Source organism: Telopea speciosissima, chromosome 10 (assembly GCF_018873765.1).
Source record: "Telopea speciosissima isolate NSW1024214 ecotype Mountain lineage chromosome 10, Tspe_v1, whole genome shotgun sequence".
Lineage (NCBI taxonomy): Eukaryota > Viridiplantae > Streptophyta > Magnoliopsida > Proteales > Proteaceae > Telopea > Telopea speciosissima.
The window spans coordinates 54,118,488-54,142,291 of record NC_057925.1 but is presented as its reverse complement, the minus strand read 5'-3'; the positions used below and the strand labels follow the sequence as shown (position 1 = coordinate 54,142,291).

Sequence of the window (23,804 nt, the reverse complement as noted above, 5' to 3'; positions counted from 1 at the left end):
TTAGTTATCATGGAATAAAAAATTTCTTAAAATAAAAACAATGAAATAGGATAATTTGTTTAATTCAATCCATGCATTACCTGCAAGATACATAAACGCGCAAATCCCATGAAAAGGCAGAAAATCCTAATTAGGGCAATGCTTGCACACGCATTCCTATTGATCAACACGCATGAAAACTCTAGATGCCTAAACAACGATTTCTTTCCCTTTTCTTTAAATCCTTGTTGAAAAGGGATTCCAATGGTATTAACATTCTTGTTTTCTTGTTCATCACCAACTTCTCATCCAGAATTACTGAACCATAATTTCAATTAGGACAATTTGAAGGAACGGTGGCTGCAAATCCTCCACCCATTTGGTCAAGGTGTTCTTGTTGAACTTGGATACCTAAGTCTGTGAAATTACGGAAATCTCCTTAAACTTCTCCAATATTTTTTTAACTTAATTATCCTTAAAAAAGGGAAATGGGGAATTCGAAGCAGTAGACATATAGAATTGGATCCGGCTTCCCCTGTAAATTTGGGTCTGAATCACGGAGTTTGCAGTAATAATACCATTAATACCACCTTACCTTTAATGGTGTAAATGTATTAGATCTCTCTGACTATTTCCAAACGCTCATTCCTGTCAAAATTCAAGAGACACAGCTGAGTCTGAATCATTCATTCCTCTTCCAAATGAAACTCACGATTCTCTTTCTTCACTTCTCACTTCACAGACCGGCGGTTACTTTCTCTTAGGTTTTCTCAGTTGGGTTTCTCTGGAACGCAAGAAACCACTCAAGAAGCAGGAACTGGATATTTCACCTGCAAACAATTCCATAGCTTCCTCAGATCCATTTCCTTTCCATGGGCATGCTTCCCAAGCCCAATGGTTCTTCTATCCTTAGCCTTCCTGTGGTCACATTGGCAGTACAACAATGGGTACCTATCTTTGATCCCTAGTAAGAAAGTTAAGAGCCTCTGTTTCGTGAAAAAATGATTTTTCCGAGATGGGTTTTCGTTGTTTCAGTCATTCTGTGCTTCCTGGCATCTGGGTCTTCTTCGATAGAGAACTTCCGACAAGCGTAAGCCATTTCTTTCATTCCCATTCTTTCTTATTTAATGCGTCTATTTTAGTTTGGACTGTAAATCATTGGTAATCGACATTGATGGTCGATTTTTATACATACCTGCAACTTTGATTTTTATATTTTCTTTCTTATTTCCTGATTGGAAATATTTGGTACATTTATTTTAAAATGAACTTCCTTCTGTTATTTGAAATTCTGATTGGAAACTGGATTTGTGGTTCTTTTTTTACCAATCTTATGTATACGGTGCATATTTTTGTCCATGATGAGATCAAATGACACTCTGATTCCATGTCTCTAGACCTTGGTTAATTGGATCTATAGTTCTTTATTGTGGGATGAGATGCAACTAAAGAATTCAAATCTATACAATGTTCATCAGACAAACTGCTCCACTGAATTATTTGCTTCTTTGTGATGGTGGTTATTAATGGTTTTGGATAGCTGACAAAAGCTGTCATTGGCATTACTTAAAGCTCAACGAAATATTGAACTTGTTGCTAACTTCAAAATTAAAAAAGGAACTGACATTTAAGGTAGGGAGAAATGCCCCTTCCGGGCAAGTAGGTGGGGATTTCAATTCGTAGTTGTGAGGCAAAAGATATGGTGAGTCGTCCAGACAGTGTTGCTTTCTGCCATCAAACTTGCATTGGTCTGTCTATATTAGTCTGTAATTTTGGAAAGATAAGCCAAGTCCAGGAAAGATGATAATATGGAGTTGTAAGCAGATGGCTAACACTTATACTAGATCTTCATACACACCCTTTTCACCATCTATACTTTTTCTTTCCATTTGGGTTTGGAAATAACCTTTTTTGGCCAATCCATTCTATGGAGGCCCACTCCTTCTTTAAAAACTTTTGTTTTTTCTTTTGTGCTCTATCTCATTTGATGTTCTTTTATCTTATCCTCACCCTTATGGCCTTCAAGCTGCATCTTAACACTCATTCTCATTATTTCTTTTCTAGTGTTCATTGTACATATCCAAATCTTGTCTATTCGACTCCCCTTTGTTTTTATCACCTGTTGAAACCACTCGTAGTTTTGTTGCCCTCTCTCTTCTCCCTCCTTTTTTTTTGGGGAGAAATAGGTTTCCTGTTCTCCTTGATGTTCTGATTTCTCATCTGATGGTACTTAGCCTTCGTTTGTTTTGCAAAATTATTTGTTACTAATTTTATGGAAAGTGAAATATATTTCTTTTTTTTTGGGGGAGGGGGTGGTTGGGGGGTATGGGTGGGATGGGGAAGTAGCTTTATGAATCATAACTATGAACTAAATCTAAATGGTCAAAAGCAGAAAATTTGTGTAACAGCATCTATAATAGCAATCTGATTGCATTTTTGGCTAGACCAATCGAAAAATATTCATTCTATCAACAAAAATCAATAAGCATAACCAAAACATCACCTGTTAGATGTTCCTACACCCTCTTGTTTCCTCAAATTAGGACTGGTAACAGTAAAAGTAAGACCACCTTATGAGTCCTGTACTTTCACTTAGAAAGACACTCCAATCAACTTCTGTTCACATTGAAGTACAAATACTTTATGGAAGTTTATGCAAATCCATGCAAATATGTGGAACCAATGGAATTTTTAGATGTACCTTCAGGAAATACTTGAATTAGCACCAATTGCACTTTTACAAACCACTGTAAAAGCAAAATAACCATTTACAATGGTTCAAGAAGATCAGTGTCTACCGTCTACTTGGATATGATAATGCTCATCTGATAATTCATGTATATATGTATTCCTACTAGGTTGGGTGATAGACCACGCAGTTATGTTTTTCATGTTTGATAAACCCTTCTAAACTAGCACAAGTTTGATCTGTTGTGGATATGTTAGGGGCAATCTGTTCTTTTTTAGGATCAATTAATCCTACCCATGTGTCTGGTAGATCAACTGATCTTTGGCCCAACTTAATCATGATCGAATCACTGTTTGATATCCATCATGTCATAGATATACTGGAAAATTTGGCTATTTTTTAGGTCAATGGACCTGTTGATGTTTTGAACACATTGAGAAATCCTTTCTAGGCCAAGACAAATGCAGTTAGATCCCATTATGACCATCACACTATTAATACAGAAAAGGAATTTTTATCATTTTAGAGGGTAAGTGGACCTCACTGGTGTGTTTGTTTCATTGGCAACGCCTTTAGGATTTTGGTAACTTCTGTATTAAAAAATTATGTTTTTGGTCGAGGTTTACTGAAGCATGACCAAAGTTCTACAGTCTTAAGGAAGACGGGTGTACATCAGGTTGGTTCCAGTGGATGTGGAAGTAAGTTGGCAGACTTAGGTTTTTTCGAAGTGACTTTTGGGACTATACCACAAGGGCTCCACTAATTCAATGTTTTAAAAAAAATTAAATTAAATAGACCATACTATCCATATTATTATCTAATGCTAATGCCTAATGGTGATTTGACACTTAATGATAATGCCCATGGCATTATGATGCCTACACACGAGTTATTTCTTGATGTTTTTTGAAACATTGATCATCATCACTGGATTGATTCCAAAGCATTTATGGACCTGCTAGAATGGATACAACTGCAATCTCTCTTATGTGTGGCATATGCAACTTGGACTGCTATCCTTAGTTTGATCATGCGATATTTCTCATATGTTTTGTAAATTACTGTTCTATTTTTAAGAGGTTTATGTGTCATTTATATTATTTTGTTTCTGTATAATTGAATAGGAGTGCCTTCCGCATTATATTACATCTTTTGTTCTCTTTTCTCTTCTTTGGGTTGCACTGTGGAAGCCTTGTACGTGCTTTTTGTTGAGCCTTACAGCTTTGTTATCTCTAATGTTGTATCACCTTTTTAAGTTTTTCCTTTGCTATTGCTTGTTGTTTAGACTTGGAGATTACAAGGTGATGCTAAATCTAGTGTCATACTGTTGTGAAAATTATATTCTTCCCATCCTCCCTCTTCAAGTTTTAGGTTCTTTGTTGACTTTTTTTTTTTTAATATGTATATTTTGTATTTCTCCAGAAGCTGCATTGAGTAAACCCCTTCATCGAACAATTCTGTCATGTTATTCTTACAGGTTTCCTATTGTGGAGCCTGATTCGGGTCATACAAAACTTCGTCTTTCAAGAGAAGGCTTGGAGGCAATAGAAAAAATAACAACCCCAATTGCAGCTGTTGCAGTAAGCTTGATAGCATTTTTCTAAATCCTTCTCTTAATTTGCTTCTTAACCTATATAAAAATATATCGAGTTGGTTTACAATTTGCATGAAATAAGATTGTGGGAACATGGAGCTATTAATGTTTGGAACTGCCAGAATAATGCCTTCTTGCTGGCATTTGGAGGCCATGGGTAGTGGTACCTTCTTTTTTGGTCTGTTAACAAATAAGGGATGTTGCAGAAGTTAAACTTAAATCAGTCCTTAGATGGTTTAGGATTTTGAACAATTAGGCTTTGATGGCCCAGATGGCCACATCAAATTTTCCTAGCAACTGCCCTGCAGTTTTCCTTGAAGGTCAAATCACATTTGAGATGGCTATTTTTTTGGCTGCAATCTTTTTCTACTGTAAATAGTGCATTTGATTGTGGTGCTTTGACTCTAAACTTGTTGGAAGGTTTTCTCTTGGGGAGAATGACATTATTCATGGAGTGGTTTCTACAAGTCCTTGTCCTCAGTAGTTAGGAAACTCAATTGTCTACACAGAGGTTTCTTGCTAAATTATGGGCACCGAGATTTTGGAACCCCCTTTTCTTGGACTGTTGCTATTGGCAAAATGCTTTTGTGTGGCCCAAGTAGGAAGGACTTGCTTTTCAATTTGCCGCATGGACAAATGATGTGACTATTCTGACCATTGGATAGAGAGCACATAGCCTGGATTAGCCACATCTAATTTCAGAGGTTAATTCAGTCAAATACCCTCTCGGTGTATTGGCATGCATGCCCATGATGTCCATGTATACCTACTGCCTATGTGTACTCTAGCCTGTACTGTGCACTCGCCCAACCCCTTGATTGTTCAAAGCTCCAAACATCGTTTGGGCTGATAGTTGATAGTGAGCAGGGGACCTTGGGGTCTACCAGTCCACACAATTTGGACCCAATTTTAACTGCCATGTGGGAAATATTTGGGCCGTGCAAGAAGCCCTTCTTTGGTGGGCCGTGAAGGAACCAAGAGTACAATGATATGCGGCTTGAGGAGGCCAAATCCTAAAAAGGAAAATAATACAAAAGTTCTATTGGGATGAGGCCTTATCAGAGTTCCCAAAAAAAAAAGGCTATAAAGTTAGTATAAGAGGCTTCTGTCCTTTTCTTTAATTAAGTATTTTTCTTGACTTAGAAAAGAGAGTTAAGTTCCAGATTATTTTATGAAGAAATAATTCTATGAACTTTACCTGATGTTGAGCTAGTTTCATTTAGATTTATTGTTGGAGTTTCCAAGTTATTTATTAGCTTAGCTAGTACCATATAAAATTCAAGGCTCCTTTTTTTGGGTGGGGGGGTGGGGGTGGGGGTGGGGGTGGGGAGGGGCTAAGGGAGTGACACACTGATTTTTTCTGCAGTTCCTTTTTCTTTTGGAACTGTATGCATCTAAAGGTGCCCAAAGGATACTATTTTGTCCTAATCAGGACTTCGTCGTGAAAGATTACGTTTTTTAGGCCAAGAGATGGATAGCGTGATCAGGGCACATGTAAGTGCTATTACCTTCTTTCAGGAACAAATTGAAAAAGGAGATTGTTATTCCAAGTTGAAGACATGTTTCAAAAGAGGGCCTTAGGTAAATACTATTGTGGTGGGGGTTGTTTGTTTCTGGAAAATATTGGCAAAAAATTATCTTCTTGACCAAAATCTAGGGCCAATGAGAACAAAAGGGGTGTGCTGAGAAGAGGAAGATCCTTGACGAGATCTATTGTTGCAAATATCGTTTGCACAGACTTGATAGTCGTCTGATCCTCCATCAGCAAGAAAATTTAGGCATTAATATGGGTGATGGACTGATCCTCCATGAGCAAGAAACTTTATAGCATTGATAAGGGTGGTCTGAGGATTTTGCTTCCCAAGAAGGGGGGGGGGGAGGAATGCCTTAGCCTCATTCTATTATTTCTTTTCCTGTTCACATTATCAGTGAAATATATTTGCTGCCAATAAAAAAAAGGGGGAAATTACCTAGATCCACTAGATAAGAAAAAGAATTACAAAACAAGTAGGTTTGACTTTGTTTTACACTTACTTCTCTTGTAAACCTACTTGTTTTGTAATATTTTTTCTTATCTAGTAGATCTACGAAATTGTCCCTAAAAAAAGTACAAGTTACTAAAAGAAATAAAAGAAATGAAAATCAAATGTTTTAATGCAAGTCATACCCTGCCCCAAAAAGAGGCATTGCATGATTTCAACTTGAAGTGTGTTCGTCAGTGCTCTCCTCATTCTGAAGACTTGAGGCATATCGTCATGGTCATCATAAGAGGTTGCCTCTATCAATGGGCTGGAGGGTTCACAAGCCTAGTTGATGGCATTTTGTCATGGTGAATTTGCATAATATGATAAGCTTTGAACCTAAAAGATTTCTGTTCTTTTTTCAGTGCATTCATGAAGTAGGTTTCTTAGCAAGAAATTATATCCTCCCCCCCTCCCCTTTTAAAGAAGGAAAAATATTCTTTGATTTCATCTTCGTATTTGCCTTCTCAGGTAATTGGTCCATACCGCTCTGGCAAATCTTTTTTACTGAATCAACTTCTCTCCCTTTCATGTTATGAAGGTAATCTTATCTAGACTTACTTTGCCTTTAGTATTTTCCACCATCTAAACCAATACCAGTACTTCTCACACTTGCATGATCTTTCTGTCTATTTCGGATGCTTCAACTTCTAATCATTGGAAACTTGTGTTATTTACAGGATTTGGTGTAGGCCACATGCGTGATACCAAAACAAAAGGTTGATGCGTATTTCAGCAAATGTGCTTGTGCAGCCACACAAAATCTGTACATGCTTACACAAGCACACAACCATATTGGCTTTGTTAACCATGACACTTCTAAATTAAAGAAAATATTTATTGATATTCACTTTTCGTTGTTTCAGGAATATGGGTATGGGGGATGCCAATAGAATTATTTATAGATGGGGTTAAAACATCTGTGCTTTACCTTGACACAGAAGGATTTGAAAGCATTGGGAAGTCAAACGTATATGATGACAGGTAATTTTTCTGATATACGAAATCTTCCATCTGGCTTCGGTGGTCCCATGGTCCTCAATGCCAAACCTTCCTAATTTCTGTGTTTGCAGGATCTTTGCTTTGGCAACTGTTTTGAGTTCTGTGCTTATATACAATCTACCTGAGACGGTTTGTTCTTTAGCCGATAACCCAAAACGAAGCTACATGGGCCTTTTAGTTGCTCATGCATGGATGCACCATTTTTTACACTTGTACTAATTTGCTATTGTTATTTTGTTCTATAGATTCGTGAAGCCGATATATCTAGGTTGTCATTTGCTGTTGAACTTGCAGAAGAATTCTATGGAAGGTTTGCAAATCTTAACATTTATTTAAGGGTTTTCTTCCCCGTCACTATGCCTTGTGAGGTGTAACGCTTCACTATTTGCCATAGTACATGGGTCAGTCCATGAGATAGAGGACCAGGCAAGTATCTCATTGGAACAATTTCAGCTTAAAATAAGTAGAGAAAGTAACTAAAATTACTAAAGATGCCATTTTGTTTTTTTATATTCATTCCCATTTGATGGCATTTTGGTAATTTTAGTAGAACTTTGAATCAGAGTTTGAGCAACTGTCCTTGCTTACTTTGGACTAAAATTTGGCCATTGAGATGTATGTGGGTCCCTCTATCACATGGACTGACCCATATACTGCCAAGTGGCAAATAGTGAAACGTTATTCTTCACTAGGCATAGTAACGCCTAGAAGGACCCTTTATTTAATATGAACTTGTTGAAATTATAGCTACTCTATTTTTGTCACTGACACTAACTTGTTTTATGGTTTTCCTGTCGCTTACATGTGGAAAATAGAGTGAAGGTAATCCACTAATCACTTTCAAAATTTTTTTCTAACATGTGTGTTTTTTTTTTTGGTTATAGTTGACCATTTGCTATCTCTAAACATTTAAATATATTTTCGTAGGGCCAAGATATTGCATTTGAGCCTGCCAAGTTGTTGTGGTTAATTCAGCGGGACTTCTTGCGTAAGTTTAAAACTGAGCTAGAGAAATCATTTTTCGCTGCCCCCTCTGGAAGAGGAAGTTTAAGTTGCTCGCTGGTAGTCCTTAAGAATGGTTTATTAAACAGCAGGTGCAAATGATGGAGTGTTTGAGTTTGGATCACTAACTTAATCAGTGTAAAGTAGTAGATATCCTCAATTTTCAGGATTGTAGGACAGAGTCAAAGTATTGTGGTCTACAACAACAAAAACAACAACTCGGTCTTGTCCCACTCCCAACTAAATGGGGTCGGCTACATGGATCCTTGCAAACACAAATTATTAATAATAAAAGTAAAAAGAGAAGGAACACAACAACTACAACTACAACTCAGTCTTATACAAACTAATTGGGGTCGGCTACACGGATCCTTGCCCTCCGATCATCTCTATTCGACGTCACATACTTGAAACAAGACCTAGACTATGCATGTCTTTCCTCACCACTTCTCCTATGGTCACTCCTCCGAACTGGAGCTTCTGTAGACCGCCTCCGTTGAACATCGCCATGCCACCTCAGATGACTTTTTCATAGCTTATCTTGAATTGGGGCTGCTCCAAATCAGCTCTAATATGATCATTCCTTATTTTATTCTTCCTGGTTTTGACACTCATCCATCTCAACATTCTCATCTTCGCTACACTTAGTTTATCTATATGATGCTTCTTAACTGTCCAATACTCCGTGCCATACAACATAGTCGGTCTTATGACTATTTTTGTAAAATTTTCCTTAAGCTTTAAAGGAATTTGTCAATCACATTACACTCTAGATGCACCTCTCTACCTCATCCATCCTATTTTAATTCTATGTGAGACAACGCCTTTTATATCACCTTCCTTACTAATGATTTAAGATAAATATTAAAATTCATATTTTAAATTTCGAATAATGTGGAGCTCCACAAGGGGGGGGGGACTAGTAACTGCTGCAAAGCAAACCACTTTCAAGCAATGAAGCAATAATAGGATCATCGTGGACTTCGTTGTTTATAATTTCTCTTCTCACACACAAACAAACCCCTTCATAGAAAAGGCCAGCCCCAATACCAAGAATGCTAACCAGATGATGGATGGTATTGTCTACGCTCACATGGTCATTGAATAGGCAGGCATATGGGATCATAGATGAGGTAACCAACAGTCAAAGTATCATTGTCTATTCTCCTCTAATTCATTCTTGAGGAGCAACTGACTCTGTTCTGGTGGTCCCATTACCCATCCCACAGCACTATTCATTATTCGTATTACATCTTCTCCCATGCTTCTTCTAGTAAAATCCTTCTTCATAGATGAAAAGGACAAAAAGTAAGAGATCACTCTCCCTTCTCTCCTCCAAGTCTCCAACACCCCCCTCAAAAAAAATAAAAAAATAAAAAATAAAAAAATATTTTTTTCCAACAATGGTTCCTTTCCTACACTTTCGAGAATATATTTTGACTTTGTTATGGCATTGTAAACTGTTTAGAGTCTATGAATTGGTTTGCCAGGTTCCCTTTATTGAAGAGGTGTAACCGTTGTTGAATAAAGGGAAACAGATTAGGACTTAGGTTTGACTTTTAGCGTTGCCATGTCAAGTATGTGCAATTATACCAAAAGTCAGATCATTTGTCTTTACAAATTTACTCATCATGTATGAGAAAGTTTCTCAAACGGCTAATAACTAACTAAACTAAGAGACCATCAAACATTTCCAAGATTGATCAAAATTCTTGGGTTGAAATCCAACTAATAAGAAAAGACTTCTAATTTGATTTTATCAAAGTATCACACCTGTTATCCTCTAATGTTCCCTTTGCTTAGATATAATATCATACTTTCATTTTGTGTGTGTGTGTGTGTGTGTGTTGGGGGGGGGGGTGTTGGTGTTGCAATTTCTGTATTGAATTTGGCATTGTTGCTGCTGTCTTACAGAAGGGAAAAGTGTCAAACAGATGGTAGATGAAGCTCTTCTGCGGGTCCCTAATTATGATGGTTAGTTTCTGTCACCTATTTGATCTTAGGTACCTGATGAGTTTGATTTCAGCACCCATGTTAGACCAAAAAATTGATCATGGATGCCAATTGTGACTGCAGGTGACAGAAATATTGATCAGGTATTGTTTTCTCTAAACTTCCTTTTTCATTAAAATATATTTTTTTATGCTGTGGTTGCAATTTTGCTTTCTTGATTGAATCAGGTTAATCAGATTCGAGAATCACTGGCCATTATGGGTGATAACAGCACAGCCTTTAGCTTACCTCAGGTATGGTTGCTTTTAGTGCATTTTGAGTGGAACAGAACCCTTATAGTTGTCTTATCTTCTCAATTTTCTTTTGAGTCACTTAATTTTCCCCATCCTTCTCCAACCATATTCAACTAATACTGAAATCTCTCTGCAGTAATAAATCTTCGTTCTCTTAATCTCTTATGTCTATGTATAGATTTAAAACCTTCATTCTTGAGTATCCAATTCTCTGTTGAGCAACTCGAAATCAAAGTAGATAGTGTATCTATACCTTACCCTGATCAGTCCTGAGTTAATTTTGTATGAGAATCCTGTTCATCCTATCACACAGTGTAAAAAATATATTTTTTAGTTTTCTACTCTAAATGCATAAATAAACTCTCTCTCTCTCATGTGTTTTTGTTTGGGAGGAATCTGAGATGTGCATGATCCCCCAATGTCATTGCGATGGTAGGTCTCAGCAAGTGCCCTTCTTTTCAAGTCTGCATTGGGATGGTTTCTGCTGTATGCTAGTAGGAGGGCTAACCCACCCCCTAAAAAGAAAATAGTAAATTGCTTTATTATGGGCCACAATTATTTTATTTGTTGGCACTTGGCAAGTTCACTTTGGCAGAGTTTATACTTTGGAATGAGCTGATAACTCTTTAACTTGAACTTATTTACAGCCTCATCTCCAGCGAACTAAGCTTTGTGACATGAAGGATGCTGACCTTGATCCAACTTATGTTAAGAAGAGGGAGCAGTTGAAAGAACTTGTTGCTTCTATTATTCGTCCAAAAATTGTGCAGGGTAAACCTCTAAATGGAAAGGAGTTTGTATCGTTCTTAGAGCAGGTACCTTTCTTTCATCCTCCTGTGCTCTAGTTGTAAATGCATCAAATCTATTATTAGACCTTCCATCATTGTGAGATTTAGCTAATCAGACACACTACTCTATTTCTGGGCATTGAGGTTTTGGGTTTTGATCCAAGCTTACCCCTCCCCCCTCTTCTCACTGGAGAAGTGAGAAAAAAAAGGAGAAAAGTCAGCTTGGTGCATTTTCTCAAGAGCATCATATTTTCAATGTTTCAGATTCTTGAAGCGTTGAACAAAGGAGAGATCCCTTCCACAGGTTCTCTTGTCGAGGTTTTTAATAAGGGGATTCTTGAGCGGTGCTTGAAGCTATACAGTCAAAGGATGGGCGAGGTAGGGTTACCACAATCAGAGCAATCTCTGCAACAAGCCAACCATGCAGCAAGAGAAGAAGCCATGAAAGTCTTTGAAGAGCAGCATTTCGGTCGCCACCATGCTAAGAAATCAGTCGCTAAACTGGATGAAGAAATACAAGAGGTATGCCAGGGAAGTAGTCACTCAGTCGGAAAAAGTTTATCTAGTATAGGCAAATACCTAAAACTACCACCATTTCATAAACTCAGAAAGTAAATACAAGTAAAATTTTCTACATCTCAAACATGTCTTACTCAGTTTTTTTGAAAAACCAAGGATTGTTGTAGCTCCGTTGATCCAACCATTGGTTGGTCTTACTCCCCCTTTTTTTCTCTTCCTTTCTCTTTCTATCTGATCCGGCAACAATGGGGAAAAAAATTAATGCTGGTGATCATTGCATTCAAGTTTGCTTGTAAATGCCTTTGCTACCTAGTGACAAGTTAGTTCCTTATTGACACCTAAGAGTATGGTTTTCGTGAACAATTCAATGCCTACTGTCAGCAACCAAAATCCTACAAGGTTTATAGGTGAAAGTTCAAGGATGGGGCCATGCTCTACATTGAACCAAGCAAAACCATGACCTAATTCATGTTTTTATTGTTCTTGATTTTTTAATCCCTTGCCTCTTACAAGTATCAGATGGGGATCCCAGATGCCCATCGTCCAATCTCTATTCTTCTTGAAAACATTTTCTACCCTTAAGTGGCCTGCCCAAACCACTCAATATTATAGTAGGCCTCTTATCTCTGGGGGGTTATTTTCCCATTATTAACATGCCTTGTCTTGGCCTCATTCTCATTGCAGTGCGGAGTGGAAAGAAATGAAATTCAGTTGTGAACTGATTAGTGCTCCTGCTTCAACAATCTTTAGCATTTATCTTGTTAAATGATGCTGTGCCCTCACATACCATTCATGCTAGAGGTCTCACATACTAGTCTTGGAGTCTTTAGAAAACTAACCCCCTATCTTTGTAGATAACTTTTTCGTGTAGCTTTTAATGCTGCTGATTCTCTCTTTGGAAATGGCATTTGCAAAGTGCCTTGGGAGTAATTCCTCAGCTCTTGAAATTTTTGTCATTGACATCATTCTCTTTTGCTTTGTTTAAAATATCTTGTACTTCGGTTCCTCCATATTCCTAAAATAAGGGGACTAGGGTACAAAATTTTTTCTTCCTCAGCTCTGCTGAAGTGTGAGTATGACCACCCTTTTACAAGGTCTCTAAACTCCCGTAGAAGTTCCTGAACAATTGGCAGCACTCCACCTTCTATCCCTCTGTCAGCGTAGGAACTGGAGAAAAAAAGAAAAAAATGGTGGTGGTGCATGTCTTTCTCAGTCTCGTGCATGCCAAGCATTCATTGTGATATATATATATTTTTTTGGGTGAATCATTCATTGTGATATTATTTGTATCAGATGTTGGTTTTGGGAATATGATGAGTCTGGTGCCTCTTTGCAAGAACTATGTTGAGTGGCAAGCTTATAAATTGTGGGCTCTTTCACAGTAATTACATAGTTTTAAACTTTATGGAATCTTGCTGATCACTGCCCACATCATCTTTCACTGGAAACCGCTTGTAGGATGAGAAGAATATTATCCTGGCAAACAACACTTACTGTTGGTTTTTAACCTGTCCTTATTCTATTATGGTTAACCCTGAACCAAGCAAACCATAACCTAAATGCACATTCCTATTATTCTTATTTCTTAATCCCTTGCATCTTACAAGTATCTGATAGTGAACCAGAAGTGCATCATCAAAGTTGCCAACAACAACAACACACTCAGCCCTTAATAGGTTCGGCTACATGGATCCTAACAAAACAAAGTAGGGAAAGCTGAGGTCTAATACAAAAATGGGGAATGAAGAGATGGGAAATGAGATGTGCAATGAAAAATGGAAAATTGACAAAAGAGAGGTAGAAAATAAAAGGAAAAGTGAAAAATGGAGGATAGAAGATGAAAGATAAAAGATAAAGTATGGTGCGGTACGGCTTGTTTGGTGCGCTAGGAACAGGCTTCCCGAAACCATTGATTTCATGTCTAACATCCCTTGTTTTGAGCCTAAATTTGCTATTTTCACTGATTCTCCAACATGAGCTGATGAGACTCTCATTCCTGTCTTGCTTGAATCAACTAGAAACAAGAATCTGTAATAACTATCTATGGAGTGGAGCGACTTTCCTTAGCTTCTCTTCGTTATCTCCCCCTTTTTTGCCTTATTTTCTTTTCCCGGCAGGAGAATCAATTTCTTTTCTTGTATTGTTTATGTTGATTGGTCTGTAGTTCAAGGTCACTCTTCCAAATCCGAGTTTGAGATGGGATAAGATCCAGATGTAGAGTCCCGGCTGTCGCAATGGTGTGGGGGCGTCAGAGGCTGTTGCCCCGTGGCCAACTTGAAGGGGCTGAAGTTCAACGCAGAGCTTTTTGGCTGTTAAGTTATAGCAGCACTGAACAACATCCAACAGCTCCAGTCCTTCTGGTTTGCACTAAAGTGCCTGAAGTAGCCCTAGAGGAGTCCATTTAGAGGAAAGAGGCACAGCCCATCAAAGTTGCGAATCATGTGATAACATTTGATCAGTTGGCCTCTCCACCTTTAGGTTCCCAACTATCGTAGTGCCCTCTTGGCCTCATTTGATTCACTGTGCCTCTCCTATTCAATCAGAAACATTTTCCCAACTTCCTTGTAATGCAGCCGGAAAAGGATCTTCAATAGATAGTTTTCAGTAGCAGGCTCAAGCGGTAGATCAAAGTGAAGGTTCTTTCTTGGGTGATAGGCGTATTCCGTTTTTAGTGCTTTGACTCTAACCATCTTTGACATTATTTTGTTAAATAATTGTTGAACTTTGGTCGCTACTGAGGGGGGTGGGTTGAATCAGTGATCCTTTTATAATTTTCTTTTTATTTATCCAACTATCACTGAAGGTCTGGCTTGGCTCACAAAAGTCACACTGCCTAAAGTCTGGCTGCCCATTGTTGATTTCAAGCATGCAAATGTCCACACACACAGTTGTGTAGCACACCTTGCCTCTCAACCACAGGTAGTCACAACCACGTGGCAAGGTCTACACAGTGTGCACGCCCATCCTGCAGAAAAGGCATTCCATATATCCATACATATAATCCACATGCAACCACTCACAACACAAGATTTTTACGTGGTTTGGCAGTTCGTTTACATCCACAGAGCAATGCCCTAGATGGGCTTTGTATATGCTCAATAAAAAAAAAGGGCGTACCCAGTGCACGAGGCTCCCACCACTGCGGGGTCTAGGGAGGGTCATAATGTATGCAGCCTTACCCCTGCTTTGGCAGAGAAGCTTACCGTGCAGGATCCTAATGTATAATCCAAACTCAAACCCATGACCACTTGGTCACAATGGAGAAACCTTACTGTTGCACAATGGGCTTCATATATGCTCAATACACTACACAATAGCTACAACTATTCTAGAGCACCTACTCCAGGCTTTTTACAGCTCCAACTGTAAGGGAGCACCCACCCCGCTATTAAGCACCCACTTGATAGCCTAAACAACAGTCAGAGAAAAATGGGCTTATAAGCAATGCCTCCAATACAAGCGCAAGATTGGTTTAGGCTTTTTAACAAGCACCTAGGCTAGCCAAGATAGGGGAAATCTTACAACCCTTGCAAATATTCCATCTCCTGGTACTCTGGAAAGCCAAATAACTCTCAACCAAGCCTTGAATGTCTTATTGACAGCTTCAATTAGGCCCCAAACCTACTGAGGAGCTTTTTTTCTTCCCTTTTCTAACAAACCATTTTGAGTCTTCAATAAAATCTCCTAACTACCAATCTCTTGAGCTTCAATGGTGGATTTAATGTTTTGCAAGGTTTCATTTTCTTTTCTCTGTTTTTCCCTCAAGTTCAATTGTTTACAACACTCAAATTTCGATTATGAAGAGCCTCAAACTGCAACCAAAATCGGATCAAGTTGAACCGCCTGCAGTTTGACCATCATCCACGTGCTGTCAGAAAAATGACCATATCTCACTCATACACTGTCTGATTGACTTGATTCTGATGGCATTAGAAAGCAGACTTGATGTTCTACAAATTTCATGTTTTGAGCTTCAACTTAGGTAGTGAGGAAAACCTCAAAATATGCGCTGCAAGTTGCTGTATGTGTAAACAGAGTATTCTAGTAACACTGCACTGCATTCACATTTGAGATCATAACTTCTTCGATCAGACTTGGATTGAGCCGAATCTTGAGCCATATGAAAGTAGACTTGAAGCTCTCCAACTCATATGTTTTGAGCTTCAACCCAGGAAGTGAGGAAGACCTCTTAAAACATCCTGCAAGTTTCTGTATGTGCAAAAACTGGGTTTCATGGCAACACAAGCAATGCTCACTGTTTGAGCCATATCTTCCACACTATATCCGATTAAAGTGAATCCAAATCCTGTTGATAGATGACTTGAATCTCTTCAAGTTTCATGCTGATCACTTTGAGAGCCTCTCAGTGTATGATGAAGCTTGATCAGATTTTCTGTTGTTCGTTGTCTAAACATACAAGTGTGCTCTGCCTATGGATGTCAAGCTCAAGGGCTCAACCATGCAAGCCCATCTCTTGTTAGCCCATCTACAACTGATCTACTCTATTAGTCATATCATCTCATGCTCTTTCAGTTCACATGCCACATCATCAATATGCATGTCAGCCTCTGCTATTCTCAGCCATGTCTACATACTACCACAACTGCCACTGCACTGCACACAGCTTCAACAGACAGTGTTGACAACAATGACAACCTTAGCTCAATAATACCATGCTCTCACATCAAATTTACATTGGGTTCTCATTTCTCACATACTATCTTTGAAGTGTCAGGTCGGTAACTAAATTGTATAATGTTGAAGATCTCTCTTCTTAGGTAGTATTTCCTGGAGTTCCTTTTTTCTTCTTTTTTGTGGTCTTTTTTTTTGGGGGGGGGGGGGGGGGAGGGGAGTCCCCAGTTTTGCATTATTGTACTTCTAGTTGCCCTCGATGTCCCCATAACATGGTGATTGCAGCCCAAAGTTTTCCTTCCTCACCGCTGTTGAAGTGTGAGTGTGACCATCTTGCATTGTTGGGAAAAGTGATATACCTTCCACTTTGAATCTTACACAAATCTTCCAACAAAGTTGCGTCGCTTCCCAACAACTTGTTCCACACTTGTACATGAGGTGATTTGGAAAAAAACACAAAAACCCAAGTTTTCTCAACCCTTTTTGTTGAAATCAATGAAGTGAACGAAATGGGTCTAAATTTTGCATTTGATACTTAAGGAATGGATTGTTTTGGTTGCAACGATACCAACACAAAACATTTCGGCGAAATTTCGCCCGAAAAGTTGCAAATCTTACATATCGTTAGTGATTTTCGAAAATATTTCACGAAATATGGTGAAATTTCAAACTATGAGAAGAACACCAAGCATTCATATTGAATAGTGTGACTTTCAGGTGTTTGATTTTTTTATTGCAAACATGTGTCTGAACTAGTGCCAAGTTGAGTTCCAATATGTAATCAATGAACTATTTTACATTTGAAATTACATATTCCAAATATTATAATATTTTTTCTGTGTGCTGTTCTTTTCATCCTTTTATTGGAAACGCTTTCCATAGGCATACAAGAATTTTATCCTGGCAAACGAATATCAATCTTCAAAGCTGTGCGAGGCGCTGTATACCAAGTGTGAGGATCAAATGGACCAGCTTCAAGCCCTCAGGCTTCCTTCCATGGCAAAATTTAATGCAGGTTTCCTGCAATGCAATCAAAGCTTTGAGACAGAGTGTGTAGGGCCTTCAAAAATTAGCTATGAGCAGCGTATGATAAAGGTTAGAACTGATCCCACTATATTAGTTTGGCTGGCTATTTTGTCGAGGACCACAATTTTAGGTGGCAATAGGTGACAGTTCTTCCATGATTGGGTTGGACAGATGGTTCAAAATGGTTTCTTGAAATCTTGAAGTCATTGCTCTTGATCTTTCTCTGTATAATTTATATTTGATTTCTAAATTGTGTCAAGTCATTTATGTAAAGTGAGTGTGTATATGTACATGCAGATGCTGGGAAAATCTCGGTCTCTATTCATCAAAGAATACAACCACAGGCTCTTCAATTGGCTGGTGGCATTCTCCCTGGTAATGGTGGTGGTAGGCCGGTTTTTTATAAAGTTTATTTTGCTTGAGATTGGGGCTTGGATATTATTTATCTTCTTGGAGACATACACGAGGATGTTCTGGTCAGCCGAGTCACTTTACTACAACCCTGCATGGCATTTTATTGTGGCAACTTGGGAGACACTAGTCTATAGCCCTATTCTTGATCTGGACAGGTAATAAGAACTATATCTTCTCTTCTGCTCTCAACATTTTACAGAAATCTGGTTGACATTTCTTTCCCAAACACCATTTATAATACTACAGATAAGAGTATATTGACTTTGTGGATGTACAAGATGGGATTAGCAAATAATGCTTTGTGTTTTGATTGCTTTTGTGACAGATGGGCCATTCCCATTGGTTTTATGCTAATTATACTGGTTCTTTACTGGCGGTGTTATGGGAGGAGGAAACATGGGGCTCAGTGGCTGTTGCCTCTGTACTATGACCACAAAAGTGGCTCAAATCATCAGAGATCTGACTAGAGAAAAATACTTTACAAGATCAATTGCGGGCGAGGCTTAAGCCATGAGTGTAGTATATCTGTTCATCCGTTCACCATTCATCTCTCCGTGGGTGAGCCCTTATCTTTTTTTGAACATGGAGGCTGCCTGGATTTTGGTGTTTCTGATCAAATCCTTTTAACAGCAAATGATGTAAAGGAAATGTAAGGATGAGATGATGATGATTGGAGTGGAGTGGAGTGGAGTGGAGTAGAGTGGAGTGGGTCTAATCATGTTTATAACTGTATCATCTAATGTGGTTTCAAGCTTCCCAACTGCAGTCATGAATTTGATTATTTTAGTTGTTCATGGCCTTTTGGCAAGAGGCAGCAGTTGTTTCTTTGTGTTGTATGCAGGTTATGGGCTTAAGGGAGGTCATCTTTTATGGTGTGGTGGTCTTGTTTTAGAAAGTGTTATCACTTTGTTTCATCCTCCATTGCACCATTTGTAATGGGATTTTTATTAGAACTAATTACATATAGAAACATTTAAAGCAAATGATATTATCTGCATTTTCATTTTAGTTCTATGGAAAAGTACTATTCTCATTTAGGAATATATTTATGCGTTAAATCAGGTTTCCCTCAGTTGGACCTGAGTGTTAGGGCATGTGGGCAACCAATGTCACTGAGAAGGAAGTCCATTCAATCAGTGAGGCAACTTATTTTTTCATTGTGAATTAGGCAGGCCATGCTATCATTGATGGGTTTCCATAAAATGGGCTAAACCATTGCCTAAGTACTGCAATACCTTGACCTCCGATCTCAAAGTCAGATGCGATTGATCCATGGAAAGTTAATTGGGATAATCAACATGAATTTAATATGTCATAGGTTTTGTCTCTTATTCTGCAGTGATTCATATAATTATTATTCGGCTTGTATATGTTTGGGTTGGGTTTTTGTGGGTTAGTTACATTTATTTGGGTAAAATTGTAATTGTGAAGAGATTAAGGTTTTTTTTTTTAGAGTTTCTTATATATTGTCTTTGTTGTGGGGAACCCTTGATACAAACAAGAGATATCCCCATAATGAGGTGGAGAGTAGTATGAAGTTTTTTTTTTTTTTTATTCTTTTTTTGTCAGTGAATAATTCTATGGTTCTCTTGGGTGGATGTAGGCATTTGTGTTAAATCACGTTAAATCTTTGTGTTTGAGTGATTGTTTATTTCGTTTTTTCTTCAAGATTTGCACATTCATCCCAACAAGTGGTATCAGAGCGAGGTTCAATAGATCATAATAGATGATCTATTGAGATTTAAAAAATAAGCATTGCACAAGGTGAACATAAGAAGATATAGACATGTTAATTTTTTTTTTCTTTTAGAGGAGTGTACAGAAAAATTTTCCTCGTTATAACCTGCATTAGTGAATGTCTGTGTAAAGAGGAAGTAGGTGTAGGCTTGCAGATTTCTTCTCTCTTGATAGGTGTGAAGGGAGAAAGGAAGAAGCAATCCTTAAGGAGAGATAGAGAGGGAAGGTGAGCCTGTGTGTCAATGTTAAATGAGATAGCAACAATAAGTGGAGAGGAGAAGTCTTCACGTAGAAAGAAAGATCAAGAGAAAAGTAAAAAAGCAAAGGAAAAGGTTTGGGTTGCATGAGGGTGGGCATGTGAGAAGAAGTAAAGTGAGAAAAGAAAGCATACGCTATGGTAAGTTTCTTTGGTAGAATTCTGAAGTGTGAAGAGTTTGTTCAGGGTGGAATTTGGTATTCTAAGGTTTTCTGGCACTGTGGAATTGGTGAACAGTGTAAATCAGTCAGATTTCACTTTGTTGGTATAAATTGTGTCAAGTTTGTGTAAGATCAATTATGATCAGGTTTGTTAAAATTGATGGCAAACATGAAGGCCACAATTCGGATAAATTGGATGACAGTGAAGGGTTTAAACTTATCCACAGAGTGCTCCAATGGTTACAATGATTTCACCCTATGGCAACAACTGGTGAATCAAGGCTATCAAGAAGTGGATTTTGTTAACAAATGTAACCACTTCTACATTAAGTTAGCAAATAGATCAGGGCAATTAAGACTTTTCAAAATTTAGCAAATAGATCAGGGCAGTTAAGACTTTTCAAATTTTAGAAAAGATATAAGAAAGGGTAGTTTGGTAATTTTCTAGCATTTAATACCTGGTGTGGACTTAAATGTAGGACTGTGAATGGATAACCGAAAATCCGAATTCGATCCGCATCCGCATCCGTTTAGGAGCATCCATATTCGTTTAGAGATATCCGGAAAAAAAATCCGAATACTCCGATAAAAATCTGAATACTTAATTATAAAAAATTAAGTAAATAACCATCTTGAGGGTTTTTGAAGATTCAACAGGTTCTAGAATATGAGAAGAAGAGAATCATGATCTAAAACTATGGATTGAGAGTGGATTGTATCCACTAAGGGGAGGAAGGTTCGGGTTACACAAGGTAGAGGTGTAAACGGATGGTCAAAAATCCGAATTCGATCCGCATCCGAATCCATTTAGAGGTATCCGTATTCGACTAGGAAATATTAGAATATGATTACATCCGATCCGCTTACAGGCCTACTTAAATGGCATTAGGCAAGTCAAGCAAGGGTGGTGCGTGGAATATTGAGGGGTGGTACGTGGACTTATCAGAAGCTTAGGGGGTACGAGGAATATTGAGTGCATTACAGGGGGTACGCGTATTTAACCCTTTTTTTTTTTAAATTTGATCAAAATTGAAGAATCGGCGGATGCCCTTCTATGCTTACAGTGCCCAATCGAGAAGCTCGTTGGTAGAATATTGCAGAGCAGTGCAATATGCATCACAGCCGTCCATGATAGTGGGCCACCACCTGATTTACATAGTTAAAAAATGAGGTATTTTATAATACCTCTTTTTTTTTGGCCCTTTTTTTCTTTGTGCTACAAGCCTTGATCCTTCGACCTCATGGTTTGAAACATAGTCAGAAACCCATGAAGGCTACAAAGAGGCTTGTACCAAGAATTGATTCAATTTTAGTTACATCAAAGTGATATACCTTTAACAATGCTGCAATGTTCAGATTTTCATCCTGTCAAGTGCCACCACGCTTGGAAATCCAACCGTAAAAACATGGGTAACATCTTTTTATTCTCTCAAGTGTTAGATGGACGGTTGGATTCCCAAGTGTGGTGCATTGGGCAGTGCATCGCACTTGAGAGGATAAATTTCTTAAATCGTCACTTTCGATGCGTTCTACTACTGTGGAATTGATGAACGGCGCAACGGGTAGATTGAGTTTTGTTGGTATAAATTATGCAATTTCATGCAAGATCAACTATGATCAAGTTTGTTGAAGTTGATGGCAGTCATGGAAAGCACAAATCAGGTAAATTGGAGGGCGGTGAAAGGTTCAAGCTTCTCCATAGAACGCTGCAATGGTCACAATGACTTCACCTTATGACAACAGGTGAAGGATATTCTTTTTTCTTACGCAGGAGGTGACAATCAAGGTCTCTCAAAAACAAGTTGAACAAGATGACGGAAGATGAGTAGCTAGAGTTGAAGGATCTAACGAACAATATGATCCATGATATATCTTGTGGATAACACTCTTTGTGAAGTCATTAGGTGGATGGATCTGTAGAAGGATTAAGGGAACTATTTGGTTCGTTCTACTAACTATTGACACTCCTATGTTGGTGAACTTGACTCAGTCCTATAAATGATAAGTTATGAGAAAGTCAATTAAGGGGCATAAACATGTGCAACGGATGCCTTTGAATGCTCTAGTATAGAGGGTGATTTGATTCATATTGAATGATCTCAAAATGTCAGGGGGAATCCTAAAATGATTCTAAGAGAAATGGTGAGGAAAGACAGGCATAGCATAGGATTAGTATCAAGTAAGAATTGGTTGGAGAAAACAGATCCATGTAAATAACTCTATTTAGTTAGTATAAGACTGAATTGATTAGAGTGGAATATAGAACAATAATTATATCACGACATATGACATTAAGGGAAGAAAGGTAACCACACGGTGTACATATGTATATATTTTTTTGGGTCCTTCATGTCTCGTAAAGTATAACACTCCCATGAGTCTATCTCTCTCCTTCCCTATATGAAAAGGCACATTTGCCATATAATTTGAGGAGGAGAGAGATAGACACATGGAAGTATTGGAGTAGCAGACAAAATTCTTTTTCCCATAAGTTTTTTTGAGAGGGGATGGGGAAAAGAATCATTTATAAAGTTTTAAAAAATAGAATTGGTTTAGGATTGATTGATGGACGAACTCCTTTTATTGATATATTGTTCAAAAACTAAGGTATTTTAGAATACATCTTCCTTTTTTCTCTCAACCAAGCCATGAACCTTAGACCTCAAGGTTGCACACATTACAAACAAACCATCCAAGATATCAATAGGCTGGTTCCTAAAAATGGATTTCATTTGTAATCATATTCAATTTATTTTTTTCTAAAATTCGTTAACTATATAAGAAAGAAAAAAAAAAAAAAAAGAAGAGACATAGTAACAAGAAAGAATAAAAAAAGAGATAGTGATGGTGGCTTGAAGAATCGTTTTCTCCTCCAATTTGCTGCTTGCTTCAATGTCCTCCAATTCCTCACATAAGAGCGAAAATGATCACTCTACCCCCTGCCCAAGGTGAGGTAGGGTGGTCATTTCTCCTCCTATGTGAGGAATTGCGAGAAAATTGAAACGGGGAATGAATTAGAGGTGATAATTATTCGTGGCTTGAAGGCCCAGAAATCAAGGATGGAATTGGTTGTTGGCAATTCAAATGGGTAGGATCGGATTGAAATCGGCTCGAATCAGTGTTCAAGAACCCTAGAAAAAAAAATGAGGTATTTTAGAATACCTCCATTGTTTTGACCAACCACCCCTGAAACTTCCTATAAGCCTTGAACCTCGGACCAATGGGCTTGAAGTTATTTCAACAAACCATTAAGGGAACGATGAGGCTTGTAAGAAAGTATGATTCCGTTTTATGAATATTCAAATTCTTCTTCTGCCTAAAATTAATTAAAGCACTATCCTTCAAAACAATCATTTTGAACTTGTCTCCTCCCCTCCCCAACCGTTCGAATGGGAGCATGGAAACAAGCATTTTGAACTTGTCTCTCACGCCCCCCACCCCCCAAACCGTTCAAATGGGAGCATGGTTTGTAATCATGGATCCATCGGCTGATACCTATAGAGTTGGATCTGTATCGGTCGTCACCGATCCTGAGATATGGCCGATACTTCATAGTTAATATGGATCGGGTGATCCAATGCGCGTGATAGATCAGTTAATGTTTTTATTATTTTAAAGAGAGATTTTTTTCTATTTTTTAAATATTCTTTTGGCCGGTTGATTCCTATTCTTCGAGTGGTCAAGTGAACAAGATCTGTCCTAGCTAATGTTTTAAAACTCAGAATCGGTCAGAGAGGA

At 38.1% G+C, this 23,804-nt stretch overlaps 1 protein-coding gene across 1 annotated transcript; it reads left to right on the top strand.

Annotated features, from left to right (window-relative positions):
• The first annotated feature begins 795 nt into the window (after nucleotides 1–795).
• Nucleotides 796–18,539, top strand: LOC122643134 (guanylate-binding protein 4-like). The gene is made up of 17 exons (XM_043836776.1): nucleotides 796–1,069; nucleotides 4,146–4,248; nucleotides 6,755–6,824; nucleotides 6,964–7,002; nucleotides 7,150–7,267; nucleotides 7,357–7,414; nucleotides 7,531–7,595; nucleotides 8,101–8,107; nucleotides 8,213–8,273; nucleotides 10,202–10,261; nucleotides 10,364–10,383; nucleotides 10,468–10,533; nucleotides 11,181–11,348; nucleotides 11,586–11,843; nucleotides 17,355–17,567; nucleotides 17,796–18,067; nucleotides 18,238–18,539. The coding sequence occupies exons 1-17, from the start codon at nucleotides 981–983 to the stop codon at nucleotides 18,377–18,379; spliced, it is 1,809 nt and encodes a 602-aa protein (XP_043692711.1). The 5' UTR covers nucleotides 796–980; the 3' UTR covers nucleotides 18,380–18,539.
• Nucleotides 18,540–23,804: the final 5,265 nt, after the last annotated feature.

What these genes read in the sequence shown, in the direction of transcription:
- LOC122643134 (XM_043836776.1), top strand. Translation starts at nt 981, where the DNA reads ATGATTTTTCCGAGATGGGTTTTCGTTGTTTCAGTCATTCTGTGCTTC. An exon ending in TATACAATCTACCTGAGACG is followed by an intron (nt 7,415 to 7,530) that starts GTTTGTTCTTTA and finishes TTTGTTCTATAG; the next exon opens with ATTCGTGAAGCCGATATATC. An exon ending in GTGACAGAAATATTGATCAG is followed by an intron (nt 10,384 to 10,467) that starts GTATTGTTTTCT and finishes TGATTGAATCAG; the next exon opens with GTTAATCAGATTCGAGAATC.